This window comes from Salmo salar, chromosome ssa20 (assembly GCF_905237065.1).
Source record: "Salmo salar chromosome ssa20, Ssal_v3.1, whole genome shotgun sequence".
NCBI lineage: Eukaryota > Metazoa > Chordata > Actinopteri > Salmoniformes > Salmonidae > Salmo > Salmo salar.
Window position 1 is genome coordinate 8320449 of NC_059461.1, and position 27694 is coordinate 8348142.

A 27694-nucleotide genomic window follows, 5' to 3' on the forward strand; every position below is an offset into this window, starting at 1 on the left:
TCAATCCACCACTCAGCCCTTAGACACTACTGCTCTCCTCATCACCCCCACTGCCCCATCCTATCCCCCAGAGGTTTGGTGTGTCAGGCTCCAAGTAGTGAGAGTCGCAGGACGCACACTGGTTCAAATTAGGAGAATGAAAAACAATGGGAGATTAAATCATCCATGTTCTATCTAGAAATGAGACCATATATTGTAAGAGCTAAGTGCTAGTCTAAATTCCAAGGGGGAAGATTTTTGTGATCTAATTTATGATCTAACTCATGGTGAGCGCTTGGCCAGCCTTATTGGCTACTCTGAATATGGGTCAATAAGAGTCAGTACTGTATATTATGTGGGTGGGAAAGGGAATGTTTGTACAGTATGTATGTCTGATTGCGACTGTTTGTTACAGTTATGGCGTAATCGTTGCGTGCACGGTGGTGGTCTTACGACGGCCGTGAGAAGGGTGTCACACGGGGATGGCTGGCTGTCTCGTTGGTGGGTTAGTGGGGCAGTGTGGGAAGAAGGACACTTGCCCGCACCTGATTTATGACTGGCTGAGGAAGTATGTGAGCCGCCTACGCAAGCAGGATGGTGACGGAGTGAAAAACAACCTAACATGCTCACAGTAAATGCTCAGAGAGTAAACGACAACAGCAGCAGCAGGCAGCAGCAGAGGAAATGGGAATGTCTAACTGCTAATAACATATTTTTCACTATATTTTACTGTACGAGATGTTAAATATTTACTGTACGAGATGTTAAACATATTTAGATGGTAGAAAATGAGACTGGCTACACTGACAAAAAAATCATGTGCAGGCAAGTGTTCTTAAATGGTTCTTCCTCAGCTCTTAAGGTTCCTTGGAGAACTCTTGCCCGATAAAGAACCTTTTGAGTTAAGTGTGGGGTTCTTGACATGGCATCTACGGTTCTTCAGAATTCTAAAAGGTTCTTGAAATGTATGGAAGCCTGCAAATGTGTCCCTTTCATAGCACACAGCAAATTGGCCTGTGTTAACTAGTGTTGATTTTACAGTCTAACATTTCTAGTGTTGATTCAAGAGTTAAATGAACACTGTAAAGAGTTAAATTAACACTCAGTGGTGTAAAAGAACCCCAGTGTTGGTGTTAATAACCAGAGTAAAACCAAAACCGCACCCACATTATCATATTTCCCAGCATGCCTTATTGCAGGCAGATTTTATTGTTTCAATATCTATGTTTTTGCATGTACATCGATTGATTCATTAATCTTATGCTACTCAAATATAAATAACATACATTATTATATATTCCAATCTTTTACTTGGATTTATGCACTCGTTCCTGAAATGGTTGTTTCAGTTTAGATGTTTAAGATAGTCTCATATCTTAGTCTTCCCAACCATGGCAGTCATTCTGAATGCAGGTTGAGGAATAAAAATTCCCAATGTTAGATATCCCCACTCTGGCAGGATTCCATTAGGAATTACACATCACTTTGCAAGCCAGCATAATGGGACTTGCAGGCCTGATGTGGCCTGTAAACTATGAGTTTCAGGCCACTGTATTAGGGTAAAACTGGGCCTTCTATTTATTAAAATATGTATCGTCTTAAAGAATGAAATTGTAATGACAACATATTCACTTAGAATCTCATTTGGTGAAGGCTACAGGACTGAAAATGATTTAATGCAACAACAATGTCTCTGTCACTAGCAAACACAGTCATGGGTGGTACTTGTAACTCAAAAATGTACTCGAAAGGTACCCTGAGAAATATGCAAATAAGGCTTAAATCCCTACTGCAGGGCTGTTCAATTCCGGGCCTGGAGGGCTAAAACAATTTTTTTTTGTAAGGTTCTTAAAATAACCAACCTTATTTGGTTCCAACTGGCACCTTTATTTTTTTAGAGTGTAGAATGAAGGATAATGATGGTGAATTGACGGCTGTTGGAGCACTGCTCCGTAGGAGAATGCGATGCCTATGCCTAATCCAACAGGGTACAGGAACAAATATTATCCACTTATTACAAACAAACCCCCTTAAAAACGCCAACAGTGGGAGTACTTGTGAGGGCCATTCTCTATGACATAGAGCCCTACGTGCCATGGAGCAGCCCCCTTGCTGTTTGATACCTTGTACAAGTTGCTTAAGGTCAACACGTATCAGTAAAGTTCAGTCATGTTTTTGGTTAACACTCTCCGCAAGCCTTGCTGAATCCGCAAAGGACTTGGCTGTTATCAAATAAACAACCGCCCTCCTCAGTCCTGTTTAGGGTTGCAAAGGGAGGGTATATCACTGGAAACTTTCAAAGTTCAGCAGTAAACTAACCGAATTTTGGTATCTTTCAAGGATCACAAGACATCTAGTGGCACTTTTGTGTACTTCAGATTATCACAGGTGTATGTTCTTATCTCTGGCCCTCTCTCTGGCATTATCACGTGTTGTAACGGCTGTCGTAGAGAGGGGACCAAAGCGCAGCGTGTTGATTGCTCATGATGAATATTTATTTTAACTCAGAAGACCAAAGAAAAATAACAAAGAGAAAACAAAAGTGCACTGTTCTGTCAGGTACAGAAAACTAAACAGAAGACAACTACCCACAAACACAGGTGGAAAAAAAAACCCTACTTAAGTATGATCTCCAATTAGAGACAACGAGGACCAGCTGCCTCTAATTGGAGATCATCCCAAAAAACAACAACATAGAAATAGAAAACTAGAACCTAAACATAGAACTACGAAACATAGAAAAACACAAAACACCCCCTGTCACGCCCTGACCTACTCTACCATAGAAAATAACATCTTACTATGGTCAGGACGTGACACGTGTAAAACATACGAAATAATTCAATAAGATGTTTTTAAAATAAAAAATAGAATGACAAAGTTGTAAAACATTATCCTAAATTGAAACCATCAATTTAGTGAATACCATCTCTGTTTAATATCAGGGTTTCAGCATGAAATATACTTTATATTTTTGTACACATTATCAATATGGATTTGTTGTCAATATTTTGGCGTCAAACTGGTGGTGGCAATTGTGAATAAAGTAAATAGTTGGACAAGTTGCAGAGGTAATAATGCCATTGTTGATTAGATGCTTTTTTCATTAATTAGGCAATTTTTCTATTGAACCATATGGTCTACCCACTAGAAAATAAAAGACAATATCATTGTCAATATCAAAATCAGAGATATAAATATAAATATACAAAATGAATACTATATATCAGGGCTGTCAAACTCATTCCATGGAGGGCCTAGTGCCCGCTGGCTTTTGTTTTTCCTTTCAATTAAGACCTAGACAACCAGGTGAGGGGAGTTCCTCACTAATTAGTGACTTGAATTCATCAATCAACTACAAGATAGGAGTGAAAACCTGCAGACACACGGCCCACCATGGAATGAGTTTTACACGTGCTAGACGGTATGGGACTCCTGAGTGGCGCAGCGGTCTAAGGCACTGCCTCTCAGTGCTAGAAGCGTCACTACAGACCCTAGTATCACATCCGGCCGTGATTGGGAGTCCCATCGGGCGGCGCACAATTGACCCAGCGTCGTTACGGTTTGGCCGGGGTAGGCCGTCATTGAAAATAAGAATTTGTTCATAACAGACTTGCCTAGTTAACTAAAAATGGAAGATGCTTGTCCAAAAACACAAGGTTGTATATGCTCCCACCGGCCTCAGCCAGACAAAGAGCTCATTGGGGTGTTTCACAGATGCCTTAAGCACGGTGAGGAGTGAGCTAGAAAAACACAAGAGCCAGCTGTTCAAGGTCAGCACTAAACACACTCTCAATGGGTCAACTCACACTCTAATACACAGGACTGTGTGTGTGTGTGTGTGTGTGTGTGTGTGTGTGTGTGTGTGTGTGTGTGTGTGTGTGTGTGTGTGTGTGTGTGTGTGTGTGTGTGTGTGTGTGTGTTGGCTCTCAGTTGCTTTTCCCAGCCAGGGTCATCAGACAGACAGTAGGGACCATGGTCACACATTAGACAACATGGCTACCATTCAATCAGGTCCCGAGAGCCATAACAACAAGCAAAGAGATGACTTAAAAGAATGACAAGCAATTTCAGATCCCTATGCACCTAAAGGTTTTGGAACTGCCAACTGAACGGCTGCAGTATGTGAGGGGAGAGTCCCTTTTAAAGTCACAAAGCATTGATTAGTGGTGTTCAGCACCACATCCCATCCCATTCAGCACTACAGTATACCTCCTTCCTGGTGCTACCGTCTATCCATGTTGAGAATGAAGCTCCTCTCAGCTTCCCATTCACTCTACAGAGCTGATCTGTTTTGGGGAAACTTCATTTCTGAGTGGCACCACCATTATGTCACATCACAGCCAGCGGTTAGTTCGTTTGCTTGGTTGCGTCATCACCTGAGCGGTGTCGTGCTCTGCGCTCCAGCTTGCCTCTTTATAATCAGTACACCAAACTGTGCAACTTAAATCAAAAGATCCCAACACTGCTTGAGTTCCATTTGAGAGATTTGGAGGGGTGGGGGATTACATCACTGGATCATCAAATCAAATCAAATCTTATTAGTCACATGCGCCGAATACGACAAGAGTAGACCTTACAGTGAAATGCTTACTTACAAGCCCCTAACCAACAATGCAGTTTAAAAAATACTAACAAGAATAAGAAATAAAAGTAGTATTTATAGAAGTAATTATAGAGCAGCAGTAAAATAACAATAGTGAGACTATACACAGGGGGGTACCAGTACAGAGTCAATGTGCGGGGGCACCGGTTAGTTGAGGTAATTGAGGTAATATGTACATGTAGGTAGAGTTATTAAAGTGAATATGCATAGATAATGCATGACATCCCTGCCTGATATCATGATCCTGTCTAATTAGTCGTGGGCGCTTTATTACTGTATAATGGCCCATTGACGATGAGGGATCCCCTTTAACTCTCCTGATACTCTAATACCACTGCATTCATCAGTGAGTGGATCGATCCATATGTGATGAGCCAGATCAGGTTGAGCACTTAATGTTGAGTCCTGCTGTCCACACAGCCCAATACTGATTCACTTTCTCAGTTGTGCGTATCCTCCTGAAATCATTAGACCATGCGTAAGCACTGTTTCTAGTGGTCGAAGTACTGCATCGCAAGAAGGCAATAGTAGTCTATATGTGGTTGTAGTAGCCTAGTGCAAATGTGGAATATATGAAGACACTCTTATTCATAACAAAAAAAATTGCTAAATATAATTACAAGATGCAATCATTTGCCATTAGTGAGAAGATCGAAATTCTGTTTATTTTATCTACAGTGAGGGAAAAAAGTATTTGATCCCCTGGTGATTTTGTACGTTTGCCCACTGACAAAGAAATTATCAGTCTATAATTTTAATGTTAGGTTAATTTGAACAGTGAGAGACAGAATAAAAAATAAAAAATAAATAAAAAAACGCATGTCAAAAATGTTATAAATTGATTTGCATTTTAATGAGGGAAATAAGTATTTGACCCCTCTGCAAAACATGACTTAGTACTTGGTGGCAAAACCCTTGTTGGCAATCAGAGGTCAGATGTTTCTTGTAGTTGGCCACCAGGTTTGCACACATCTCAGGAGGGATTTTGTCCCACTCCTCTTTGCAGATCTTCTCCAAGTCATTAAGGTTTCAAGGCTGACGTTTGGCATCTCGAACCTTCAGCTCCCTCCACAGATTTTCTATGGGATTAAGGTCTGGAGACTGGCTAGGCCACTCCAGGACCTTAATGTGCTTCTTCTTGAGCCACTCCTTTGTTGCTTTGGCCCTGTGTTTTGGGTCATTGTCATGCTGAAATACCCACCCACGACCCATTTTCAATGCCCTGGCTGAGGGAAGGAGGTTGTCACCCAAGATTTGACGGTACATGGCCCCGTCCATCGTCCCTTTGATGCGGTGAAGTTGTCCTGTCCCCTTAGCAGAAAAACACCCCAAAGCATAATGTTTCCACCTCCATGTTTGACGGTGGGGATGGTGTTCTTGGGGTCATAGGCAGCATTCCTCCTCCTCCAAACACGGCGAGTTGAGTTGATGCCAAAGAGCTCCATTTTGGTCTCATCTGACCACAACACTTTCACCCAGTTGTCCTCTGAATCATTCAGATGTTCATTGGCAAACTTCAGACGGGCATGTATATGTGCTTTCTTGAGCAGGGGGACCTTGCGGGCGCTGCAGGATTTCAGTCCTTCACGGCATAGTGTGTTACCAATTGTTTTCTTGGTGACTATGGTCCCAGCTGCCTTGAGATCATTGACAAGATCCTCCCATGTAGTTCTGGGCTGATTCCTCACCGTTCTCATGATCATTGCAACTCCACAAGGTGAGATCTTGCATGGAGCCCCAGGCCGAGGGAGATTGACAGTTCTTTTGTGTTTCTTCCATTTGCGAATAATCGCACCAACTGTTGTCACCTTCTCACCAAGCTGCTTGGCGATGGTCTTGTAGCCCATTCCAGCCTTGTGTATGTCTACAATCTTGTCCCTGACCTCCTTGGAGAGCTCTTTGGTCTTGTCCATGGTGGAGAGTTTGGAATCTGATTGATTGATTGCTTCTGTGGACAGGTGTCTTTTATACAGGTAACAAGCTGAGATTAGGAGCACTCCCTTTAAGAGTGTGCTCCTAATCTCAGCTCGTTACCTGTATAAAAGACACCTGGGAGCCAGAAATCTTTCTGATTGAGAGGGTGTCAAATACTTATTTCCCTTATTAAAATGCGAATCCTTTTATAACATTTTTGACATGCGTTTTTCTGGATATTTTTGTTGTTATTCTGTCTCTCACTGTTCAAATAAACCTACCATAAAAATTATAGACTGATAATTTCTTTGTCAGTGGGCAAACGTACAAAATCAGCAGGGGATCAAATACTTTTTTCCCCTCACTGTATGCATTCTAATATAACTAGAAATAGACATATATTTATTCTTATTTATTTCATTTCCATGATCATCACCTTTTCTGGCCATGATGTTTTCATATTCCCGCAGTAGCCATACAACAAATTACTATGCACATTTAATTGTGCCTATTATATAGGCTATTATAATTTCAAGTTTTTGCTCTATGCCTCCGACAGGGAGCATGTTTTATAACATACAGTAGAATTGAACAGGTGAACAGACCGTTTATATTTTGCATTGAAGTGCGTAGGCTATTACTTTAAGTACGGTGGTTCTCTTCTTTTTTTTCCCCAGCGTAGACAATGTTTCAGAATTCACGTGCAGTGTAGAATATTTAGGTTAGTTAAAATGTGAATGCAAAACATTATTGCATTCACACGATCTGTTTACACGTCCACAACAATCTGCTATTGCACAGCAAATGCCATTGCAAAAGAAACCATTCTGCCAACACCTCCAAAGACATTTGATCAAGTTCGCCATTGCTATTTCCTTTAGGTTAGATACTGTGTTGGCATAATTCCAATACTTCCAAAGTATACAGCAAATAAGGGCATTATTGTCACCATAAAAGGTGAATGATGGGCGTTTTTCAGGCGGATTTAAATGCTCGTTCACGCGCGCACACTTTATGATAGGTCTGATTTATAATGGGAAACAGGCGTGCGCCAAGTTTATAAATCTCAATATTTTTGTGCGTGCAGTCTTTTCATAAATGGTGCACACAGATATTTAATGTAAATTGTATGCAACGCTTATAAAGTGAGGCCCCAGAACACTGGCAAATTAGTTCAACAAAACAGAGCGGAGAGCTTAAACGGTTTCTCCTTGGAGCAGAGCCTTGCAATTTATTAGTGTGCACTAAAAATACGTGCAGTCATTAAGTAACAGTGGGGCTCTTGGCAACTATTGATCACTCTCCATCCATGTTCTGACCATAGATGGAGAGTGACCCCAACAGGACAGAGTGGGAAACGACTGACAGGAAAAGCAGCTGGAGCTACCTTTCTTTATTGAGTGGCACAGTCAGAGAACAGTATGTGTGTGTGTCAGTGGAGGCTGTCGGGAGGAGCTATAGGAGGACAGGCTCATTGTAATGGTTAGAATGGAAACCACATGTTTGGCTCTGTTCCTTTTACTACATTCCAGTTATTACAATGAGCCCATCCTCCTACAGCTCCTCCCACCAGCCTCCACTGGTGTGTGACTGTACTCTTCAGTGTGTTGTCATGGTAACCCTCATCCTTGACTCCACAGATAAAGTCAGGTTCTGTCCAAACACTCCTCCAACTAGTGTTAACCTAAACAAAGGCCTATGACTGGGCAGGCTGATTGTGTTAAACTAGTCTGGGCGAAATCGTTGCTGTCATACTAAGGACAAAAGGTCTGAATATAGACAGGGCCATGTTTAATTAGGGACATTTCATTGTTAACTTCCCCTATCCACTCAGCAGCACATCCTAGCTCTTCCAGGAAATGTCTCATTTCTCCTTTTTTATTTTGTGCTTGCACACCATTGTGCCCGGCACAATGCACAATGTTGTTCTTTAATGTTACATTTTGTCTTATCTCAGCATTGTTACAGTTTAGAAAGCAAACGATACAACTTGACAACAAGGTGGTAAATGGAGCAGGGCCTCTTCAGCATCGACCGACCATGAAGACATATACTCTGTCAAACCCCCTGGTTACACAACGCTCCACTTGACCTGACTTAATGTCATAGATTTGTCTTAACTATCATCAATACTGGTATACTGAGGTATCAGCAAATAGTTTATCATCCAAGTAAGAGGCTGTGGTGGGAAGCTATATGCAAGAGCCACACAATACCACTGACGCCGTTATTCCAAGTAAACAAACAAATCAACCAATCAAACATACACTACATGACCAGAAGTATGTGGACACCTGCTCATCGAACATCTCATTCCAAAATCATGGGCATTAATATGGAGTTGGTGCCCCCTTTGCTGCTATAACAGCCTCCACTCTGCTGGGAAGGCTTTTCACTAGATGTTGGAACATTGCTGCGGGGACTTGCTCCCATTCAGCCACAAGAGCATTAGGATGGTCGGGCACTGATGTTGGTCGATTAGGCCTGGCTCGCGGTCGGCATTCCAATTCATCCCAAAGGTGTTCGATTGGTTTGAGGTCAGGGCTCTGTGCAGGCCAGTCAAGTTCTAACACACCAATCTCGACAAACCATTTCTGTATGGACCTCGCTTTGTGCACAGGGGGCATTGTCATGCTGAAACAGGAAAGGGCCTTCCCCAAACTGTTGCCACAAAGTGGGAAGCACAGAATCATCTAGAATGTCATTGTTTGCTGTAGAGTTAACATTTCCCTTCACTGGAACTAAGGGGCCTAGCCCGAACCATGAAAAACAGCCCCAGACCATTATTCCTCCTCCACCAAACTTCACAGTTGACACTATGCATTTGGGCTGGTAGTGTTCTTCTGGCATCTGCCAAACCCAGATTCGTCCATTGGACTGCCAGATGGTGAAGCGTGATCCATCACTCCAGAGAATGCGTTTCCACTGCTCCAGAGTCCAATGGCGACGAGCTTTACACCACTCCAGCCAACACAAGCGCATGGTGGCGTGTGTGTGGCTGTTCGGCCGTGGAAACCCATTTCATGAAGATCATGTTGCTCCTAGACGTTTCCACTTCACAGTAACAGCACTTACAGTTGACCGGAGTAGCTCTACTGTAGCAGGGCAGACATTTGACGAAGTGACTTATTGGAAAGGTGGCATCCTATATGACGGTCCTACGTTAAACGTCACTGCGGTCTTCAAGAAGGCCATTCTATGGCCAATGTTTGTCTATGGAGATTGCATGGCGGTGTGCTCGATTTTATACACGTGTCAGCAATGCGTGTGGCCTAAATAGACAAATCTACTAATTTGAAGGGGTGTCCAGATACTTTTGTATATATAGTGTATCAAGCAAGCCAAACCAGTAGGTACACCGTGAGTTTGCCCTATCTCACCTTCCAAAGTTCAGCCTGAAACAGATTTAGGGCCGCAAACACAACCTGGCCTCCAAAAATAGAGCAGTGGACCAGAGCAAGCACTCAGTCAGACAGTTCAAGGGTCCTCTCATGTTTATCAGGCAATGTGGTGACAATTAATAAATAAACGCTTAGACCAACAACATTGTTCAAAAGTAGAAGCCTAAAACCACATGACTGTATACATAACAGCAGCAGCACAATACAAGTCTAACTTTATAAAACACAAACCTGCAAATCTACAGCACAAGAAGAAGGGTCTATAGATGTGGGATTGTAGGCTACCGCGAATTTGACGATAGATAAGGCTGCTGGGAAAAGCTGAGCAAAGCCACCAGCTGTCATGGCCACTGTTGAAGTCTAAACTCTCGACATCAAAGTAATGCTTCAAAAACGTTGAAAGAAATGACTGTAAAGGAAATCTGTAACAGCTTTCTGGCCGATGTGATCAGATAACATCAGACATCTATAGTACTGAACTCTTGACCTCAAAACTGTCTCTCACCTTTGTTGCATTTTACAGTCAGATTCAAACTGTGAGCACTGTAATAATGTAGTTTAATGTGGTTAGTTCTGTGGCGAAGAGCCAGAGTCAGTGCTGCTAACCCATGGTGGTCAAGTAATTCCAAATAGCCGCAGCTTAGGCTATATGTTAGTCAGAAGGGAGCTCCTGCCTCTGTTTGCAGAGCTTTTTCTGGAAAGAGGGGGAAAGTTCACGGCCACAGGCACCTCTGTTTTTGGGGTCACCCTCATTGGGCAAACCTCCCTCGGTGGTAAAACAAAGAATCAGAGTCCACGTGGCTGCACTGAGTGAGAGAAAGGGCCTCTCGCCTGTGTTTGCAGAGCTTTTTCTGGAAGGGGGGGACAGTTCAGGGCAACCGGCACTTCTGTTTTTGGGGTCATCATCATTAGGCAAGCCTATCTCGTTGGTGAAATGAAAAATCAGAGAGTGATCTCGTCTGCTGGGCCAGAGGGGCATAGTCTAAACCAGGGGAGAGTTGGAAACACACTCATAATGACAAATCAGACCCTGCCCTGTTTATTCATCTCAAACACAAACAGCTTATAAAAACAAACAGAGAAAAATGGCTTTAAAGTGTATTTGCTGTCCAACCAAATAAGTGATAATGCATTGATGTATTATCTTACTATGAAGTCATTTTTTAGATTACAATGTCAATGTACACTGAGTGTACAAAATATTAGGAACACTTTCCTAATATTGAGTTGCACCCCATCTTGCCCTCAGAACAGCCTCAATTTGTCGGGGCATGGACTCTACAAAGTGTTGAAAGCATTCCACAGGGATGCTGGCCCATGTTGACTCCGATGCTTCCGACAGTTGTGTCCAGTTGGCTGGATGTCCTTTGGGTGGTGGACCATTCTTGAAAGACACGGGAAACTGTTGAGTGTGAAAAACCCACCGGCATTGCATTTCTTGACACACAAACCGGTGCGCCTGGCACCTACTACCATACCCAGTTCAAAGGCACTTAAATATTTTGTCTTGCCCGTTCACGCTCTGAATGGTACACATACACAATGCAGGTTACAATTCTCTCAAGGCTTCACCTGGATTCACCTGCTCAGTCTATGTCATGGAAAAAGCAGGTGTTCCTCATTTTTTGTACACTCTGTGTATTTCAATCAATCAAATATTTTTATAAAGCCCTTTTTACATCAGTAGATGTCACAAAGTTCTTATACAGAAACCCAGCCTAAAACCCCAAACATCAAGCAATGCAGATGTAGAAGCTTGGTGGCTAGGAAAAACTCCCTAGAAAGGCGGGAACCTAGAGAGGAACCAGGCTCTGAGGGGTGGCCAGTCCTCTTCTGGCTGTGCCGAGTGTGGTTGAATGCGAGACAATGTGTCGCGCCCTGATCTGTTTCACTAATCTTTGTGATTGTCTCCACCCACCTCCAGGTGTCACCTGTATTCCTCATTAGTCCCTGGGTACTTATTCCTGTGTTCCCTGTTTGTCTGTTGCCAGTTCGTCTTGTTTTGTCAAGTCAACCAGACTGTTACTCCGTGCGCCTGCTTTTCCTTTTCTCTGTTTTTGCTAGTCCTCCTGGTTTTGAACCTTGCCTGCCTTGACTCTGAACCTGCCTGTCTGACCATACTGCCTGCCCTGACCTCGAGCCTGCCTGCCACCCTGTACCTCCTGGACTCTGACTTTGTTATGATCTTTTGCCTGTCCACGACCATTCTCTTGCCTACCCCTTGGATTATTATAAATATCAAAGACTGAAATCATCTGCCTCCCGTGTCTGCATCTGGGTCTCACCCTGTGCCCTTATACAATGATTCAATGTATGTATAGCAGATAAGGGTACCCATTGGGAAGACCAGTAAACAGTTGAACTAAAACTTGTTCAACTCCAAAAAATGCAAGTTTTTTTTCTGTCAATGATGACATTTGGCTTCTGATTGGTATGAAGCCAAATCCAATCTGGCTTCCCTTGACACTTTTTTGGGGTGCGCCAGGAGCATTCACAGCTGAGCTCACTCAGTTTAACTCAAGGCTGATTTAAAAATATCCAAATTACCAAGGGAGGCCAAACCCCCCCCCGGCCTTTCCTTGCGTTCAACGCTATGGGCGACAACATTGTCAAACTGTTTTTGACCAGACAGAATCCGATAGATTGGATAAACATACTCTGACAGAGGGGCATTGTTTCGTTTGCTTGCATGCTTTCTCCGGTGAGATATATTCAGCCTCTTGCGAATTGAAGGAAATTTATGAAACACAGAGAAACATTATTTTGTGTATGTTTTTCTTCTTTTCTTGGTACATTTTCTAGTGAAGCCTGGTTTCCCCTGGCATCCATGAATACACGCCACTGCTAGCACCTATGGTGGAAGTAGAACTAGACCAGCCGAGGTATAGTTTGTGGCAGGGAGAATACAGTTTTGTACAAGAATGAAGGGCACTAAGGATTGAGATGTTCTTTTCACCTCGTCTCTTCCTCTGTTACTTCTTATTCTTGTGTGTCTAATGTTTGGAAATGTTTTGCAATACAGAGAAGTTGTTTGTAGTTGCCCAACTCAGAACGCATATGATCTTTCAAGATTTTGGGTGCCTTAGTTATGAAGGGTGCACAGTTTAAACTACGGGATGTTCCTCTATGCATAATAGGGTATTAGACCTGGGGGGGAGGTCCCTCAGTGATAAGAAGTGTACAGCGTTATCAGGTTTGGGTAGTAGGTAGGGGTGTGCAGTTCGTATAGAGCAGGGATGTTCAATTCCAGGCCTGGAGGGCTGAAACACTTCTGTTTTTTGTTTCTACCTGGTTGTTAATTGCACTCACCTGGTTTCCCAGGTCTGAATAAGTCCCTGATTAGGAGAGGATGAAAACCAGAAGTGTTTTGTCCCTCCAAGACCAACATTGAATAGAGCTAGGGAGGGTTGCTGCAATTGGCTCAGGATGAAAACTGAGTTCATCAGCAGCGGTGTCATTTCCCTTTTCTAATGTGCTCAGCGCTGTGGGTGGGTGGGTGGCTGGGAACTGAGGAGAGGTTCAGGATGGGTCCATAACTCTAGGGCACTGATGGCCCTGCTCAGCTCAGCAGAGACAGCACAGACTGACTGATGGAGAGAGCAGAGCCAACCAGGGCCATCCGTCCTCCCAGTCACCCCCTGACGACACCAGAGAGAGAGAGATGGAGGGGGGAGGAGCTGAAGAGTGATACAAAAAAATAATGAGTAAGACAGGAGATTGAATTGGAAAAGGCTTCATTTACATCTTTTCACACTCATGGTGGTGCAGTCAGTCCACGTGCCCGCAGAACTGAGTCAGATGCGGGAGAAAGGTCAGGCTGGCCTCCTGCCTCTGTTTGCAAAGCTTTTTCTGGAAAGAGGGGGAAAGTTCAAGGCCACCTGTGCATCTGTTTTTGGGATCACAATCAGTAGGCAAGCCCCCCTCGTTGGTAAAAAAAATAAACCTGAGAATGACCTCGTCTGCTGGGGCAAAGGGGCATAGTCTAAAACGGGGGGGGGTTGGAAACACACTCATAATGACAAATCAGACCCTGCCCTGTTTCTTCATCTCAAGAGACAGAGAGGAGAGAGAGAGATGTAATGGAGAAGAGGTATTGCTGATGGGGGTAGGAAAGGAGTATGTTGAGTATGAGAGAAAGAGATGGATAAAGAGAGGAGGAGACAGTAACCTTCCGGTGGGGCGTAATGTGACCCCCTCTAGGGGCCCTCCTCATCTCCACCCTATCCCCTCCTGTCCTGCTGGCTGAGGCCTTGGTTACATTACACCATGGCATGGCGTCATTAGGCTAGGATTAGCAGAAAGGTGAAGAGCCTCCCACTGAATAGTATGGAGTAGCACTGAGCACACTACCATCATTTCATGTCTACTATCAAGTGGGACCAACTCAAAATAAAATATAATTTTCCAGGCATTGTTTTCAAGGAGAAAATCTGTCAAGGTCCTACTGAAAACCCATGGCACTCAGATCAGAAAGGGACTTTTTTGGGGGAATCGAGGAGTGGAGTGAGTGCCAGCATTTCTTCCTCTCCCGACTTTCTCACACCCCACACCCTCCAGACTGGCCTCTGATAATAACACAGGCCTTGTGAGGAGGCTTTCTGATGTCAGCCACACGTCACACTTCTTATTGATTTACTGTGAACTGCCTAACGAGAAGCAGACCCTATGTGTCACTGCTATGAGCACAATGTTTTCCTTAAGTTGTTCTAACAAAGTAAACAGGGTCAGGCCCTGCGGTTAAGCAACTACCTTTTCCGGCCTGAGTGCGGAGAGTGATGATATCTCAAATCCCTTAGTTCTGAGCTTCCCCATTTTTTCCTGTGGGCAGCAGAGGCGAGCGGAGCGGAGTGCAAACTCCTGGACCCTGTCCCAGAACGACAGGATATCCTGTATTACTCACAACTACAGTCACCTAAACACCTCCTGACCGTTGGGATAAACATCAGAGTGTGTGAGAACAGAGAGCAAGATATTTGCAGAAAGTCACAGTGGAAGACAGAAATGTTTGTTTTACTATCCTTGTGGGGATCAAACAATTGATTCCGATTCAAAATCCTATTTTTCCCAACCCCAAACCGTAACCTTAACGCCAAAGCCCAAATCCTAACAATAACCCTGTACCTAAAATACACTTTTTCCTTGTGGAGACTGGCAAAATTTCCCCACTTGTCCGAATTTTCCTTGTTTTACTATCCTTGTGAGGACTTCTGGTACCCACAAGGATAGCAAAACCAAAAACACTCACACACAGGGGCCAGGTTGACAGGCCCTGAGATAAAGAACATGCCAACAATGCCACATATATAATACTCCCTAAGACCCACCATCCCCACTCACACAATAGTGATGTCTCCGACCTGTCAGCAAGGGACTATGGAAATAGGCCTGTCCCATACATACATAAATAACACACCACATATCACTGCTGAGGAACACAATCCACCATAGTTATTATCTGTTACGTCAGTTATGATAACATCAGGTTAAAAAAAAAGACACGTTTGATTCTGTGGGTCAGAAGGTGAACTTCGATGCATATCCGATTATGTAACGCGTGCCTCTACTAATGGAACCAGCGAGAAGAATTCCAGTAACAACACTTCTACATACAAATCCCATTAGTTTGGGACCGATAAGAATTTGAATTTCGTCAGAGGGAGAGAGAGAAAGGTTGTACGTTTCACATGCTCTGAGTCGGACCAGAACGCAACAGGGCTGATATGCTAGCCTCGGGGGGAATAAATGAAAAACTGTGAGTCGTCAATTCACCACAGAGAGGAGTTATGTAAGCTAGTGGCCCTAACTGCTCAACTGTCTGGATAAACATGCACATATAAACCAAGATGGAGACCTCTGAAGTGTTCTGTTTTTTTTCAGGTGTAAGACAAAACAGCTATTTAAGACACGAGAGAACCATATGAATTTGATGACAAACTGCCAGCGGTTGGGAGAGGTTAAAAGGAAATACAAAACAAAGTGATGTTACTGGAAAAACGCTGACGTGAATGTTTGGGAGGAAGTGTGTTTGTGTCGGTAGGTGACTTATGAGTTGGACGTCACATTTTGGTTGATTGTATGTTTGTGTTTAGTCACATTTGAACGGTTGCTCATGAAGTATGCTTTTGTTTGGACAAATACGTTTCTGCATGTGAATCAGTGTCTGTGTATCAAATCAAAGTTTATTGGTCGCGTACACAGATTTGCAGATGTTAGCACAGGTGCAGCGAAATGCTTGTGTTAGCTCCAACAGTGCAGTAACACCTAGCAAAAAAACACTATACGCAATCCAGAAAAATAAAGAAATTAAGAAATATCAAAATGAGCAATGTCAAAGACAGGATTATAAATATTTATACAGTGCATTCGGAAAGCATTTAGACCCCTTGATGGTTTCCACATTTTGTTACATCACAGCCTTATTTTAGAATTGATTAAAATAGTCCCCCCATCAATCCACACACAATACCCCATAATAACAAAGCAAAAAATATATATTTTTTTAATTTAGCAAATGTATTAAAAAAAATTAAACTGAAATACCACATTTACCTAAGTATTCAGACCCTTTACTCAGTACTTTGTAGAAGCACCTTAGGCAGCGATCACAGCCTCGAGTTTTGTTGGGTATGACGCTACAAGCTTGGCACACCTGTATATGTGGAGTTTCTCCCATTCTTCTCCGCAGATCCTCTCAAGCTATGTCAGGTTGGATGGGGAGCGTCGCTGCACAGCTATTTTCAGGTCTCTCTAGAGATGTTTGATCGGGTTCAAGTCAAGGATATTTAGAGACTTGTCCTGAAGCCACTCCTGCATTGTCTTGGCTGTGTGCTTAGGGTCGTTGTCCTGTTGGAAGGTGAACCTTTGCCCCAGTACTCTAAGGTCCTGGGTTCTCTGGAGCAGGTTTTCATCAAGGATCTCTCTGCACTTTGCTCCGTTCATCTTTCCCTTGATCCTAACTAGTCTCCCATTCCCTGCCGCTGAAAAACATCCCCACAGCATGATGCTGCCACCAACATGCTTCACCGAGGGGATGGTGCCAGGTTTCCTCCAGAAGTGACGCTTGGCATTCAAAACAAAAAGTTCAATCTTGGTTTCATCAGACCAGAGAATCTTGTTTCTCATGGTCTGATAGTCCTTTAAGTGCCTTTTGGCAAATTCCAAGCGGGCTGTCATGTGCCTTTTACTGAGGAGTGGCTTTCGTCTGGCCACTCTACCATAAAAGGCCTGATTGGTGGAGTGCTGCAGAGATGGTTGGTCTTCTGGAAGGTTCTCCCATCCCCACAAAGGAGCTCTGGAGCTCCGTCAGAGTGACCATTGGGTTCTTGCTCACCTCCCTGACTAAGGCCCTTCTTCCCCGATTGCTCAGTTTGGCCGGGCCACCAGCTCTAGGAAGAGTCTTGGTGGTTCTAAACTTCTTCCATTTCAGAATGATGGAGGCCACTGTGTTCTTTGGGACCTTCAATGCTGCAGAAATGTGCCGTGACACTATCTGAGCTCTACGGACAATTCCTTCAACCTCATGGCTTGGTTTTTGCTCTGACATGCACTGTCAACTGTGGGACCTTGGCCCCGACAATCATGTCCAATCAATTTAATTTAACACAGGTGGACTCCAATCAAGTTGTAGAAACATCTCAAGGATGATCAATGGAAACAGGATGAACTTGAGCTCAATTTTCGAGTCTCATTGTAAAGGTTATGAATACTTATATAAATAAGGTATTTCTGTTCTATAAGTTTAATACATTTGCAAACATTGCTAAAAACCTGTTTTCGCTTTGTCATTATGGGGTACTGTGTGTAGACTGATTTTTTTTATTCATTTAATCCCTTTTTTCCAAAATGTGGAAAAAGGGAAGGCGTATGAATACTTTCCGAATGCACTGTATATACAGTACCAGACAAAAGTTTGGACACACCCACTCATTCAAGGGTTTTTCTTTATTTTACAATTTTTTACATTGTAGAATAATGGTGAAGACATCAAAACTATGAAATAATACATATGGAATCATGTAGTAATGCACAAAATGTTTTTAAAAAAGAGTGTGCAAAGCTGTCATCAAAGCAAAGGGCAACTACTTTGAAGAATCTCAAATATATTTTGATTTGTTTAACACTTTCATGTATATATCAAATTGTGCGTAAAGACAGTATGGACTATTTGAATAGAAAAAGTTTGTACAGCAGTAGTAATATAGGATGAGCCATGACTAGAATACAGTATATTGTATACATACAAAGTGGGTAAAACAGTATGTAAACATTATTAAAGTGACCACTGTTCAATTAGTATTTACATAGGGCAGCAGTCTCTAAGGGTAGAGTACTGGGTGGTAGCAGGCTATCTCTCGGTCCCAGCTTGGATGCAGATGTATATGGTAGCGGGGTGAGCAGGCCATGGATCGGGTGGCTGAGGTCCTTGATGATCTTCTTGGCCTTCCTGTGACACCGGGTGCTGTAGATTTCCTGGAGGGCAAGCAGTGTGCCACTGGTGATGCATTGGGCTGACCGCACCATCCTCTGTTGAGCCCTGCAGTTGTGGACGGTGCAATTGCCGTACCAGGCTGTGATACAGCCTGACTGGATGCTCTCAATGGTGTATCTGTAGAGGTTTGTGAGGGTCTTAGGGACCAAGCCAAATTTCTTTAGCCTCCAGTGTGGTTGCATGCCCGTAGCTCACACACATACTGACAGGATGACACACACACACACACACACACACACACACACACACACACACACACACACACACACACACACACACACACACACACACACACACACACACACACACACACACACACACACACACACACACACACACACACAAAGCTCCAGCGCTGCCCTTACTCCTGAAAGTCGTTTATGGCGGCCCCTCTCTGATTGCCCAGGGCAAATGTGCGTTATTGCCGCTCGTATGAAGAGCCCTAACGTGGTTGACACACACGCGGCCAGGTGAGCTGCAGCACCGGGTACATTTCCACTCCACACAATCTTCTGTTGTCTTGCTGCGGGGAGGGCTTGTCAGAGTGTGGCGTTGCGTGTCTGCCACCACCCGGGCGGACAGAGCACCAGTGAATCACAGAGACAGGCCAGGTCACCTCTCTCTCCCTGGAGGTGGCTGAGTAGACAGATCACTCCTCACCCTCAGGGGGGGTCCGATGTCCACACCACTGACTGTCCTCTCTCTGCACCTTAATGAACAGCCTCCCCACGTCCCCCAGGTCAGTTGGTTGGTGGTTGGTGCACCCCGGTTGACCCCCATCCTGAGCCAACCAGAGTGTACCAGACCTGATATATGGCCAAAAGGAACACATGGGTCAATGCGACTCCACCATATTACTTAATATGCCTACTTTGCTACGGTGCGCAGCCTGGGACAATAAACTGTTAATCCTTGAACACTGAATATTAAATCAAATCAATCTAACATATCCCTCCAGATCAGTTGGTTAAGGGCATGGCTACATTCTCTTTTTTACTATGCAAGTGTTTTTTTATGGCGCTATACTACAGAACACAGTTCATGCTGTTCTAGCTTATCTTTTTTTCATTTCTGTAAAGTGTGTTGCGACTTTAAATTGTGATTTGATCGCTACAAAATTCCCAGAGCTCGGCTGTTAAGGTGTAAAAAAAAAGACGGATATCGAACTGATAACGGCAGCAGGAGAAAGCTGATGGTTCCTGATGAGAATGATGTCACCATCAGAGATAACCTTGTTCTCTCCTCATCCCAATGCCATTGTGTCGGGAAATGAGATTTCGGATTCGAAAAATTGGCCTCGCTGAATTGGAGGCCGTGGGCTCAACAATCCCCCACAAAAAGAGGATTGATATGCTCCAGCTAAACCCTCTCATCTGTTTGACTGATAGAACACCGTCAGATGTCATCTCCTAGGTATGTCATCATGACCCAAATGCAAAACACCCCAAAGAATGACCACAAAGCAGACAGAGAGAGAAAGAGGGAGAGAGCGAAAAAGAGAGCGAGAGACTTTAGGTCAAAAAGTACTTGTGCCTCAGCAGGAAAGGCATTATCTAGACTTACTCCCAGACTCACAACTCTAAATGAAAGCCATGCAAATCGGCCTCCAGAAGAGACTGCACACATCTTAGAGGGGGGTGACAATGAAAGAGGGGGGGGGGGGGAGAGAAAACGAGAAAGGGGGGTGAGATATTGAAAGAGAGAGGGTAAGGGGGCGGGAGAATAAAAAGGTGGAGGAATGTGCTTGCCAATGCTGGAGGAGTGAGAATCAATCATGGAGGCACTTTTAATTTCCCTGGCGCAGAGGGTTGTGTCAGTGAGTAATTACACAGAGGGAGATACTCCTCTGGCTCGGCCTGATACCACAGACTGGAGCATCAGCTGGCACCTCAGACCCCGTAAAGAGGATGAACCCTCAACCCTGGCCCCTGAGCCTAGCCATCTGCCAGCCGCATAGGATATGTACAGAATGTATGTATACATGTAGGTACAGTACCAGCCAAACGTTTGGACACACCTACTCATTCAAGGGTTTTTCTTTATTTTTACAATTTTCTACATTGTAGAATAATAGTGAAGACATCAAAACTATGAAATAACAAATATGGAGTCACGTACTGTACTAACCAAAAAAGTGTGAAACAAATTAGTGAGGTCGGGCAATGATGTTGAGCGATTAGGCCTGGTTTGCAGTCGGCGTTCCAATTCATCCCAAAGACGTTCGATGGGTTTGAGGTCAGGGCTCTGTGCATGCCAGTCAAGTTCTCCCACACCAATCTTGACAAACTATTTCTTATTTCTCCTCCACCAAACTTTACAGTTGACAGTATGCATTGGGGCAGGTAGCGTTTTCCTGGCATCCTTCAAACCCAGATTCGTCGGTCGGACTGCCAGATATGAATCACGCTTCACAACTCCAGAGAACGCGTTCCCATTGCTCCAGCCGATGCTTGGCATTGCGCATGGTGACCTTAGGCTTGTGTGTGGCTGCTCAGCCATGGAAACCCACTTCATGAAGCTCCCGACGAACAGTTATTGCACTGACGTTGCTTCCAGAGTCAGTTTGGAACTCGGTAGTGAGTGTTGTACTGGAGGACAAGCGATTTTCACGAGCTACGCGCTTCAGCACTCGGCGGTCCCATTCTGTGAGCTTGTGTGGCCTACCACTTTGCGGCTGAGCCATTGTTGCTCCTAGACGTTTCCACAATAACAGCACTTACAGTTGACCATGGCAGCTCTAGTAGGGCAGACATTTGACAAACTGACTTGTTGGAAAGGTGGCCTCCTATGATGGTGCCACATTGAAAGTCACTGAGTTCTTCAGTAAAGCCATTCTACTGCCAACGTTTGTCTATGGAGATTGCATGGCTGTTTGCTCGATTTTATACACCTGTCAGCAACAGGTGTAGCTGAAATAGCTGAATCCACTCATTTGAAGGGGTGTCCACATACGTTTATATATTATATATATATATATATATATATATATATATATATATATATATATATATATATATATATATATATATATATGTATGTGTATGTGACGGAAATGTACACAGTGGAGCAACCGCTTGACCTGATTTAGGAGTTTCAATCCCATTTCAAATCAAATGTTGCTCCATAAAGCTGGCTAAACAGAACTGTGGTGCTGAGTGTAAACCCCTCGATGAACCCTTCAACTGTGTCACCACACAGTGTCAAAGAAACTCTAGGTCAAACTCAGGGGACTGCTAGTTATGGGAAGATGGACGTCCCATTGACCTGTCTTTTTTCTGTTTTCACACCTTAGGAAAACAATTCTGCTCAGCAATTTACCAGTGGGAAACCCCGGACTTAGCCTTCTTTTGGTTGCTTGAGACATTAACATTTTGACTTTGTTTATATGGGTTTGCAAGTACAATGAATTGAAGTGAAATTGAAGAATATGTGTACAGTTACCCACAAAAAAGATAGAAGCCCAGACCATGGACACAATCAAGTAGACCTTCAGCTATGACGGGCACACAACCTACCAAGCCTTCAACTAGAACTTGACCATAAAGACTGAACAGCTCAACAGGACACACACATCCCCTACACCTACCTACCTACCTACCTACCTACCTACCTACCTACCTACCTCCCCCCACCCACCCACCCACCCACCCACCCGGGTCTCAACGTACAGTACAGTATCTGAAAAAGACAGAACGGAATTTTCCATCCCAAACCTTTTAGGTTCAGGGGCTCCACTTAGCAATAAAATCAGTGTGCCCGGGGTATTTAGCCCCATGGAGAGACAGGTTTAGTAGGGGCTCTGTGTTTTTCTGTTAGGCACTGGGGATCAGTGGAAAATTCCCACTCCCACTCACAGGTCCGAAGGAGCTGAGACACTCCTCCGTGGTAGCCCCCCACCGGCCACATTTCTCCTTCACCGCTCTAACGGTTAACGGCAGCCATGGTTTTTATGGGAAAGGGCGCTGGAGGATTGTTTTGTTGTCAGGGCTAACGGCTTAGCCCGCAAGGTTGTGGCAGCCCTGTGCACAATTCTGCAGCACCTGTTGATGTATGTGTGTGTGTGTGTGTGTGTTTGAGTAGAGGGGGCTGCTGACCTATAGAGCAAGGCAAATTGATCTGCATAGAGATGAATGGTTCTATAACCGTTTTCAAAAGGTTCCTCATCTGTCTAAATCTACCCACACTGTCAAAACGTGCTAATCAGCTCACTTACACCCAGACAGAGAAGAACAACATTTTTTATGTTTGCGCCACTCAAAAGCCTTATGGCTAGAATGAATGCATGGGAACATCATTGTGGATGGAGGAAGACGTGTCTATGTTTTGTGGATATTCAGCGAGGGGACAATACGGGGGTGGTCCTCGTACCTGGGTACCAAGGCAGCCCATCATCATGTGGGTGAGCAATTTGGCAGCAAACATGGGGAAGCGGGAACACAGCAGGTGGGATACGATGGCCAAGCCGAAACCTGAGGATCAGACAATAAGATATTCTGTATCATTCCATATTGAACATAAAAACCCACATGTTTTAAACTGGATTAAAAATACTTACAATGTAAGACATATAAAACAGGGTGGGAGGTAACGGAGGACAGAAAGAGGCAGAGAGAGAGAGAGAGAATATGGAGAATGGAGACATGAAAGGCAAGAGAGAGATATATATAGGGAATGGGGAGAGAGAGATATAAGGAAGATATGGAGAAAGGAAGAGAGAAAGAAAGAGTGATATAAAGAAAAGGTTGGACTGAAAGAACTAAACTGGATGTATACCTAAAGAGACCCTCCGTCTATACGGTACCTGAGATACAGATGAAGCCTGAGGCGTAGAAGGCCTCGTTGTAGGAGGCCGAGGCGGCCATCTCGGCATGGGCCGTGTACACAGACAGGTGGGAGCAGGCACACTCCACATAGTTCCCACTGTCCTCCACTACCCTGCAGAACTGCCCGTCTGACAGCCAGCTACAGGAAAGGGAGAAGGAGAGGGACAGGGGAGGCATAATACAGTCAGTAGCCAGCCTTATGCAGGAAGTTCATATGAAGTTATGAAACTCTGATTGAAACATCCAGCTGTGTAGTGTCTCTGTTTCTTTAAGTGCTCCGATGTGCCAACTCTCAGATGCGTTAACGGATTCAGAATATTTCAAAGGGTGACAAGTATGACAAGACAGAAGGAGAGAATTCATATTTGTTCCAGTTTAAAATTAAGCTGAGCTAATTTACTTTCTGAGTGACAGGCATGGGGGATTCTTAGATTACTTGACAACTCAAGGAAATGAATCTAAGAAACACTGTGACAGTCCTAGTGATTAAATGACTGTGAAGTCTATGATGGGCTTTATTAGACCTGTCATTAGTGCAGCGAGGCGAGGTTGAACTTGAACAGGTCTCTCTCTCTCTCTCTCTCTCTCTCTCTCTCTCTCTCTCTCTCTCTCTCTCTCTCTCTCTCTCTCTCTCTCTCTCTCTCTCTCTCTCTCTCTCTCTCTCTCTCTCTCTCTCTCTCTCTCTCTCTCTCTCTCTCTCTCTCTCTCTCTCTCCTCAAGCTGACGTTATCAACGCTGTCATCTGGTTGGTTATCTGGTAGACGGATCTTTGAGACAGCTGCTCCATGGAACAAACCAAACCGGAGAAATCTGCGTCCTGTTACAGGCTGTTTAGCCAAGAGTCCCACGCCGGGCCTCCTCTGGAATGTCTTTTCAAACACACTTCTGATGGGCGGGAATGTTCGGGAACTCGGAGCAGAACAAACTGAACTCTTGCAGACATCACAGATGAGGCTGGGACAACCCAGAGAGAGAGGGGGAGGCCAATTCATCCATGGCCGGAAAGAGGTCCTGGCTGGACAGGGCCTGACCCCTGACCTCTCTGCTGGAGGCTGACCCTTACGTGTGAGGTTCACACCTTCAGAGCAGAGCTGAGCAGGAGGAGGACCCTTTCACTCACCTATATGGTTGTGTCCAAAAGAGTCATTTCAGTCACACACCACATTATTATATGGGTTCAAGTTAAGGATAGCGACAGAAACTAAGAGAAATATCCGTTTTGGGGGATTCATAAAAAAATGAATAATATGTGATCATGAAGGCTCTGTTTGTTGTGGTAGAGCTGTAGGCTCAGCCGTAACTATGTGCTCTCTGTCACCTCTGGGTCTGCCTGGCAAATGGCCCAGGAACACACAAAGGACAATGATTTAAGAGCCAGTACGCCCCCCCTCTTTGAGGGGCCAAATCTCTCTCTATAGTATCCATAGGACTGACTATTGAAATGTGTGTTAGTGACGCTATTGCATCCATGTTTGGTATGTATCTGAAACGTGTCCCCTGAGGAGAACTCTGACGACACTGTATGTCTTATTTGCATTGGTCTTAACTCATCCCCCACACAAGCCTTCAGATGCTGTGACATCCTTTGGAGATTGGGCCTGGGTGATCAGGTTACTTGGTATTATTTGATTGGTCAAGGGTGTAAATATATATATATATGTATTTTTTTTAAAGACACCTTCAAATGTTATAAATTGAATGAAATGCATTCTGTTTCGTATCCTGTATTATGCCCATGGAATAAGGTTGTATGAAATGCTTCTCTTGTAAACTACTGTAAGCTAGGTCTGATAAAAAATATTTGACCTTTATTTAACTAGGCAAATTCTTATTTTCAATGACGGCCTAGGAACAGTGGGTTAACTGCCTTGTTCAGGGGCAGAACGACACATCTTTACCTTGTCAGGTCGGGGATTCGATCTTGCAACCTTTACGGTTACTAGTCCAACGCTCTAACCACTAGGCTACCAGCCACCCCAATTAGTTCATGGCTTGTCTGTATGCCTAGATTGTGATTGCTATGTTAATGTCAGTATTGCCTTGTAACTAAAGCGTTATGCCTTGTATGTGAATCCATTCATTTTACAAAGTTATTAAATAATACTTGCATTCTGCATTCGCCTCTCATGACCATTTCTTGATCTTAGTCAGCCAAACGCATAATACTTGATTACACATGGTTTTACTAGAATGTTAAATGGAGTCAGATACAAATGTTAACAGCCTAATTGTACAGTCTTACTACGGGTCGCATGTGAGTTATATATAATATGCATATACAGTATATCAGATGTTAACGTGCTACAGAGCTACATAGTACTGTGTGAAGGAAAGTGGCCGTGTATGGGAAAGGGGGTTGAGGGCATCAGGTGGGTAGAGTACAGTACCTCTCAGCAGCCTGGTTCCACAGAAGGCACAGGGACCGGCCAGGTTTGACCCTTGGCCCAGGGGTGTGAATACGGTACACCACCTCGTCACTCTTATTCAGGGGCCGTGACCCACGGCCCTGCAGGCTGGCAGAGAAAACCTACAAAACAAGAGGAACACCATTAGAGTACAGATCAGGATGAAGTTGCCCCCTAAATGCTGATTTAAGGTCAGTTATGGGATTTTCCACAAAATTGTTCAATACTAAGGATTGGGGGAAGGTACGCTGACCCTAGATATGTGTCTACAGCTATTATGGGCAACTTCTATTTGGTTTTAGCTCTAAAGACCAACAGGCAGAAACTAAGGACAGAGCCTCAGTGGACAACATTGCCCCCTGCTGTTTCTGACCAGCACAAAAGTTACATTCGGACAAAAACATCCTGACCTGTAATACCATAGCACTCTCCTATAACTTGATGATAATTTATTTACCTTTATTTGACCAGATGAATGGACTAAACAAGTAAAACTGTGATGTGTTCTGGGCGGCGAGAAGCCTATCGGTTAAGCCCATATTCCAGTAGCCGAAAGGTCACTGGTTTGACTCCTACAGCCCACCAGCTGAACAATCTTTCGATGTGCCCTTGAGCAATGCTCTTAACCCTAATTGCTCCTGTAAGTCACTCTGGATAAGAGTGTCTGGTGTAAAAAAACCTCACACTTTTACAACAATGACTTTGGGAAAAATTGCAAGGGGGGGCATCCCATCTCCAGTATAGTTACCAATCAGTCTGGAAGTGCTTATAGCTGCCATGATTTGGCATTGAGTGTGTGTGGGTCTGCTTGCCTTGTCGTTGAGGGCGGTGGTTTTGTCATTGGTGAGGAACCAGTGCTCCGTGCTGTACTCTGTGAGCTGAACGCGGCGGCAGGCTGAGGGGGAGAGGGTGCCCGCGGGCAGGGCTGGCACCTCAAGGAGGGACTCTGGCAACTGGAATGAGTCTGAGTTCTTGCCTGTGAACATGTGCCCGTTGATCTGGGTAGGGTACCAGTGGTAGGCAGAGATGGATATGTAGGCACAGGTGTCCAGTATGGTCCTCCCCCTTTGAAAATACCAACAAATCACACTCTTATTCTACTCATATAGTCTTTGTAACAGTGGGAAATAAGAGATCTACTATACAAGACCATAGTCGACCTTAGTGTCGACATTAGCAGAAATAATAAACTGCACTGCTCCGCTTGAGTTACCCACAATCCCCCAAGGGCAGGACTGACCTTTGACCCTGTGCTCCACACTGGGAGTGTGTGAGGAGGGAGAAGGCGAAGCGCTCAGCCACCTCTGCCAGCTGACTCAGGCCCTGCGTGTCGACACGGCTGGGGTTTGCCATGGCACACAGGAGGTCATAAGTCAAACCACGACTGCTGTCAGCAAGAGGGGTTCGCTCTGCCTCCTTAAGCACCTTGGCGAGCAGAGGGAGAGAGAGAGAGAGTGGAGGTGTTTATGACTAAGATACATATAGCCAGTGACCTAAGAGCCCCCTATTAAATCTACACACACACACACACACACACACACACACACACATCTACAGTACCTGTGGCTTATGAGTGACAAGTGGAATTTGGTGATTCCCTGCTACCATACATACAGTACAATGCAACTGACAAACCCTTTTGGAACCTTTTTTTCTAAGAGTGTGTTGGTTCATTTCTAGTACGCCGGTGACAGTTATTCCCTGTGCCCTCAGCCCCCTGCTCTGCTCTCTCACACTACAGAGCAGGCTTGACTTGGCTAGAGGCTGATTGGTTCAGATGAAGTGACAGTGTAACAGCGAGCTGGTGCTAGAGTCAGACAGTCAGTGACAACAGAGACCTTTTCAAAAGGAAACTCTTCTGCAGATCTGTCACTATTTTGTATGGGAAAAGGCTGCCCTTTGGCAAAAGCAGACAAACTCAAATGCAACACACGCTAAGCACACAAAAGCAAAAAGCCACACAAACAGATCACTTTTAATAACAAACAAAGCAAGTTTGAAAAAAAGTCTCCCTCTGATCTCTGTTTAGCCTTTGTTTTGCCTCTCCCTCGCTCTCCCTCGCTCTCCCTCCTCTCTCA

The 27694-nt window shown here is 44.3% G+C and overlaps 1 protein-coding gene across 6 annotated transcripts in view; it reads right to left on the minus strand.

The window, feature by feature from the left end:
* The window catches only part of adgrv1 (adhesion G protein-coupled receptor V1), a 195358-nt gene that overhangs the window by 62155 nt on the left and 105509 nt on the right, over nucleotides 1-27694 (minus strand). For all 6 annotated transcript variants that reach the window (XM_045704309.1, XM_014160914.2, XM_014160913.2 and 3 more), the window contains 5 exons: nucleotides 26857-27041; nucleotides 26429-26681; nucleotides 25599-25738; nucleotides 23190-23350; nucleotides 22757-22857 (listed from right to left, as the gene is read on the minus strand). In XM_045704309.1, the coding sequence (XP_045560265.1) occupies nucleotides 22757-22857; nucleotides 23190-23350; nucleotides 25599-25738; nucleotides 26429-26681; nucleotides 26857-27041 (840 nt within the window). The remainder of the gene's footprint in view (nucleotides 1-22756; nucleotides 22858-23189; nucleotides 23351-25598; nucleotides 25739-26428; nucleotides 26682-26856; nucleotides 27042-27694) is intronic.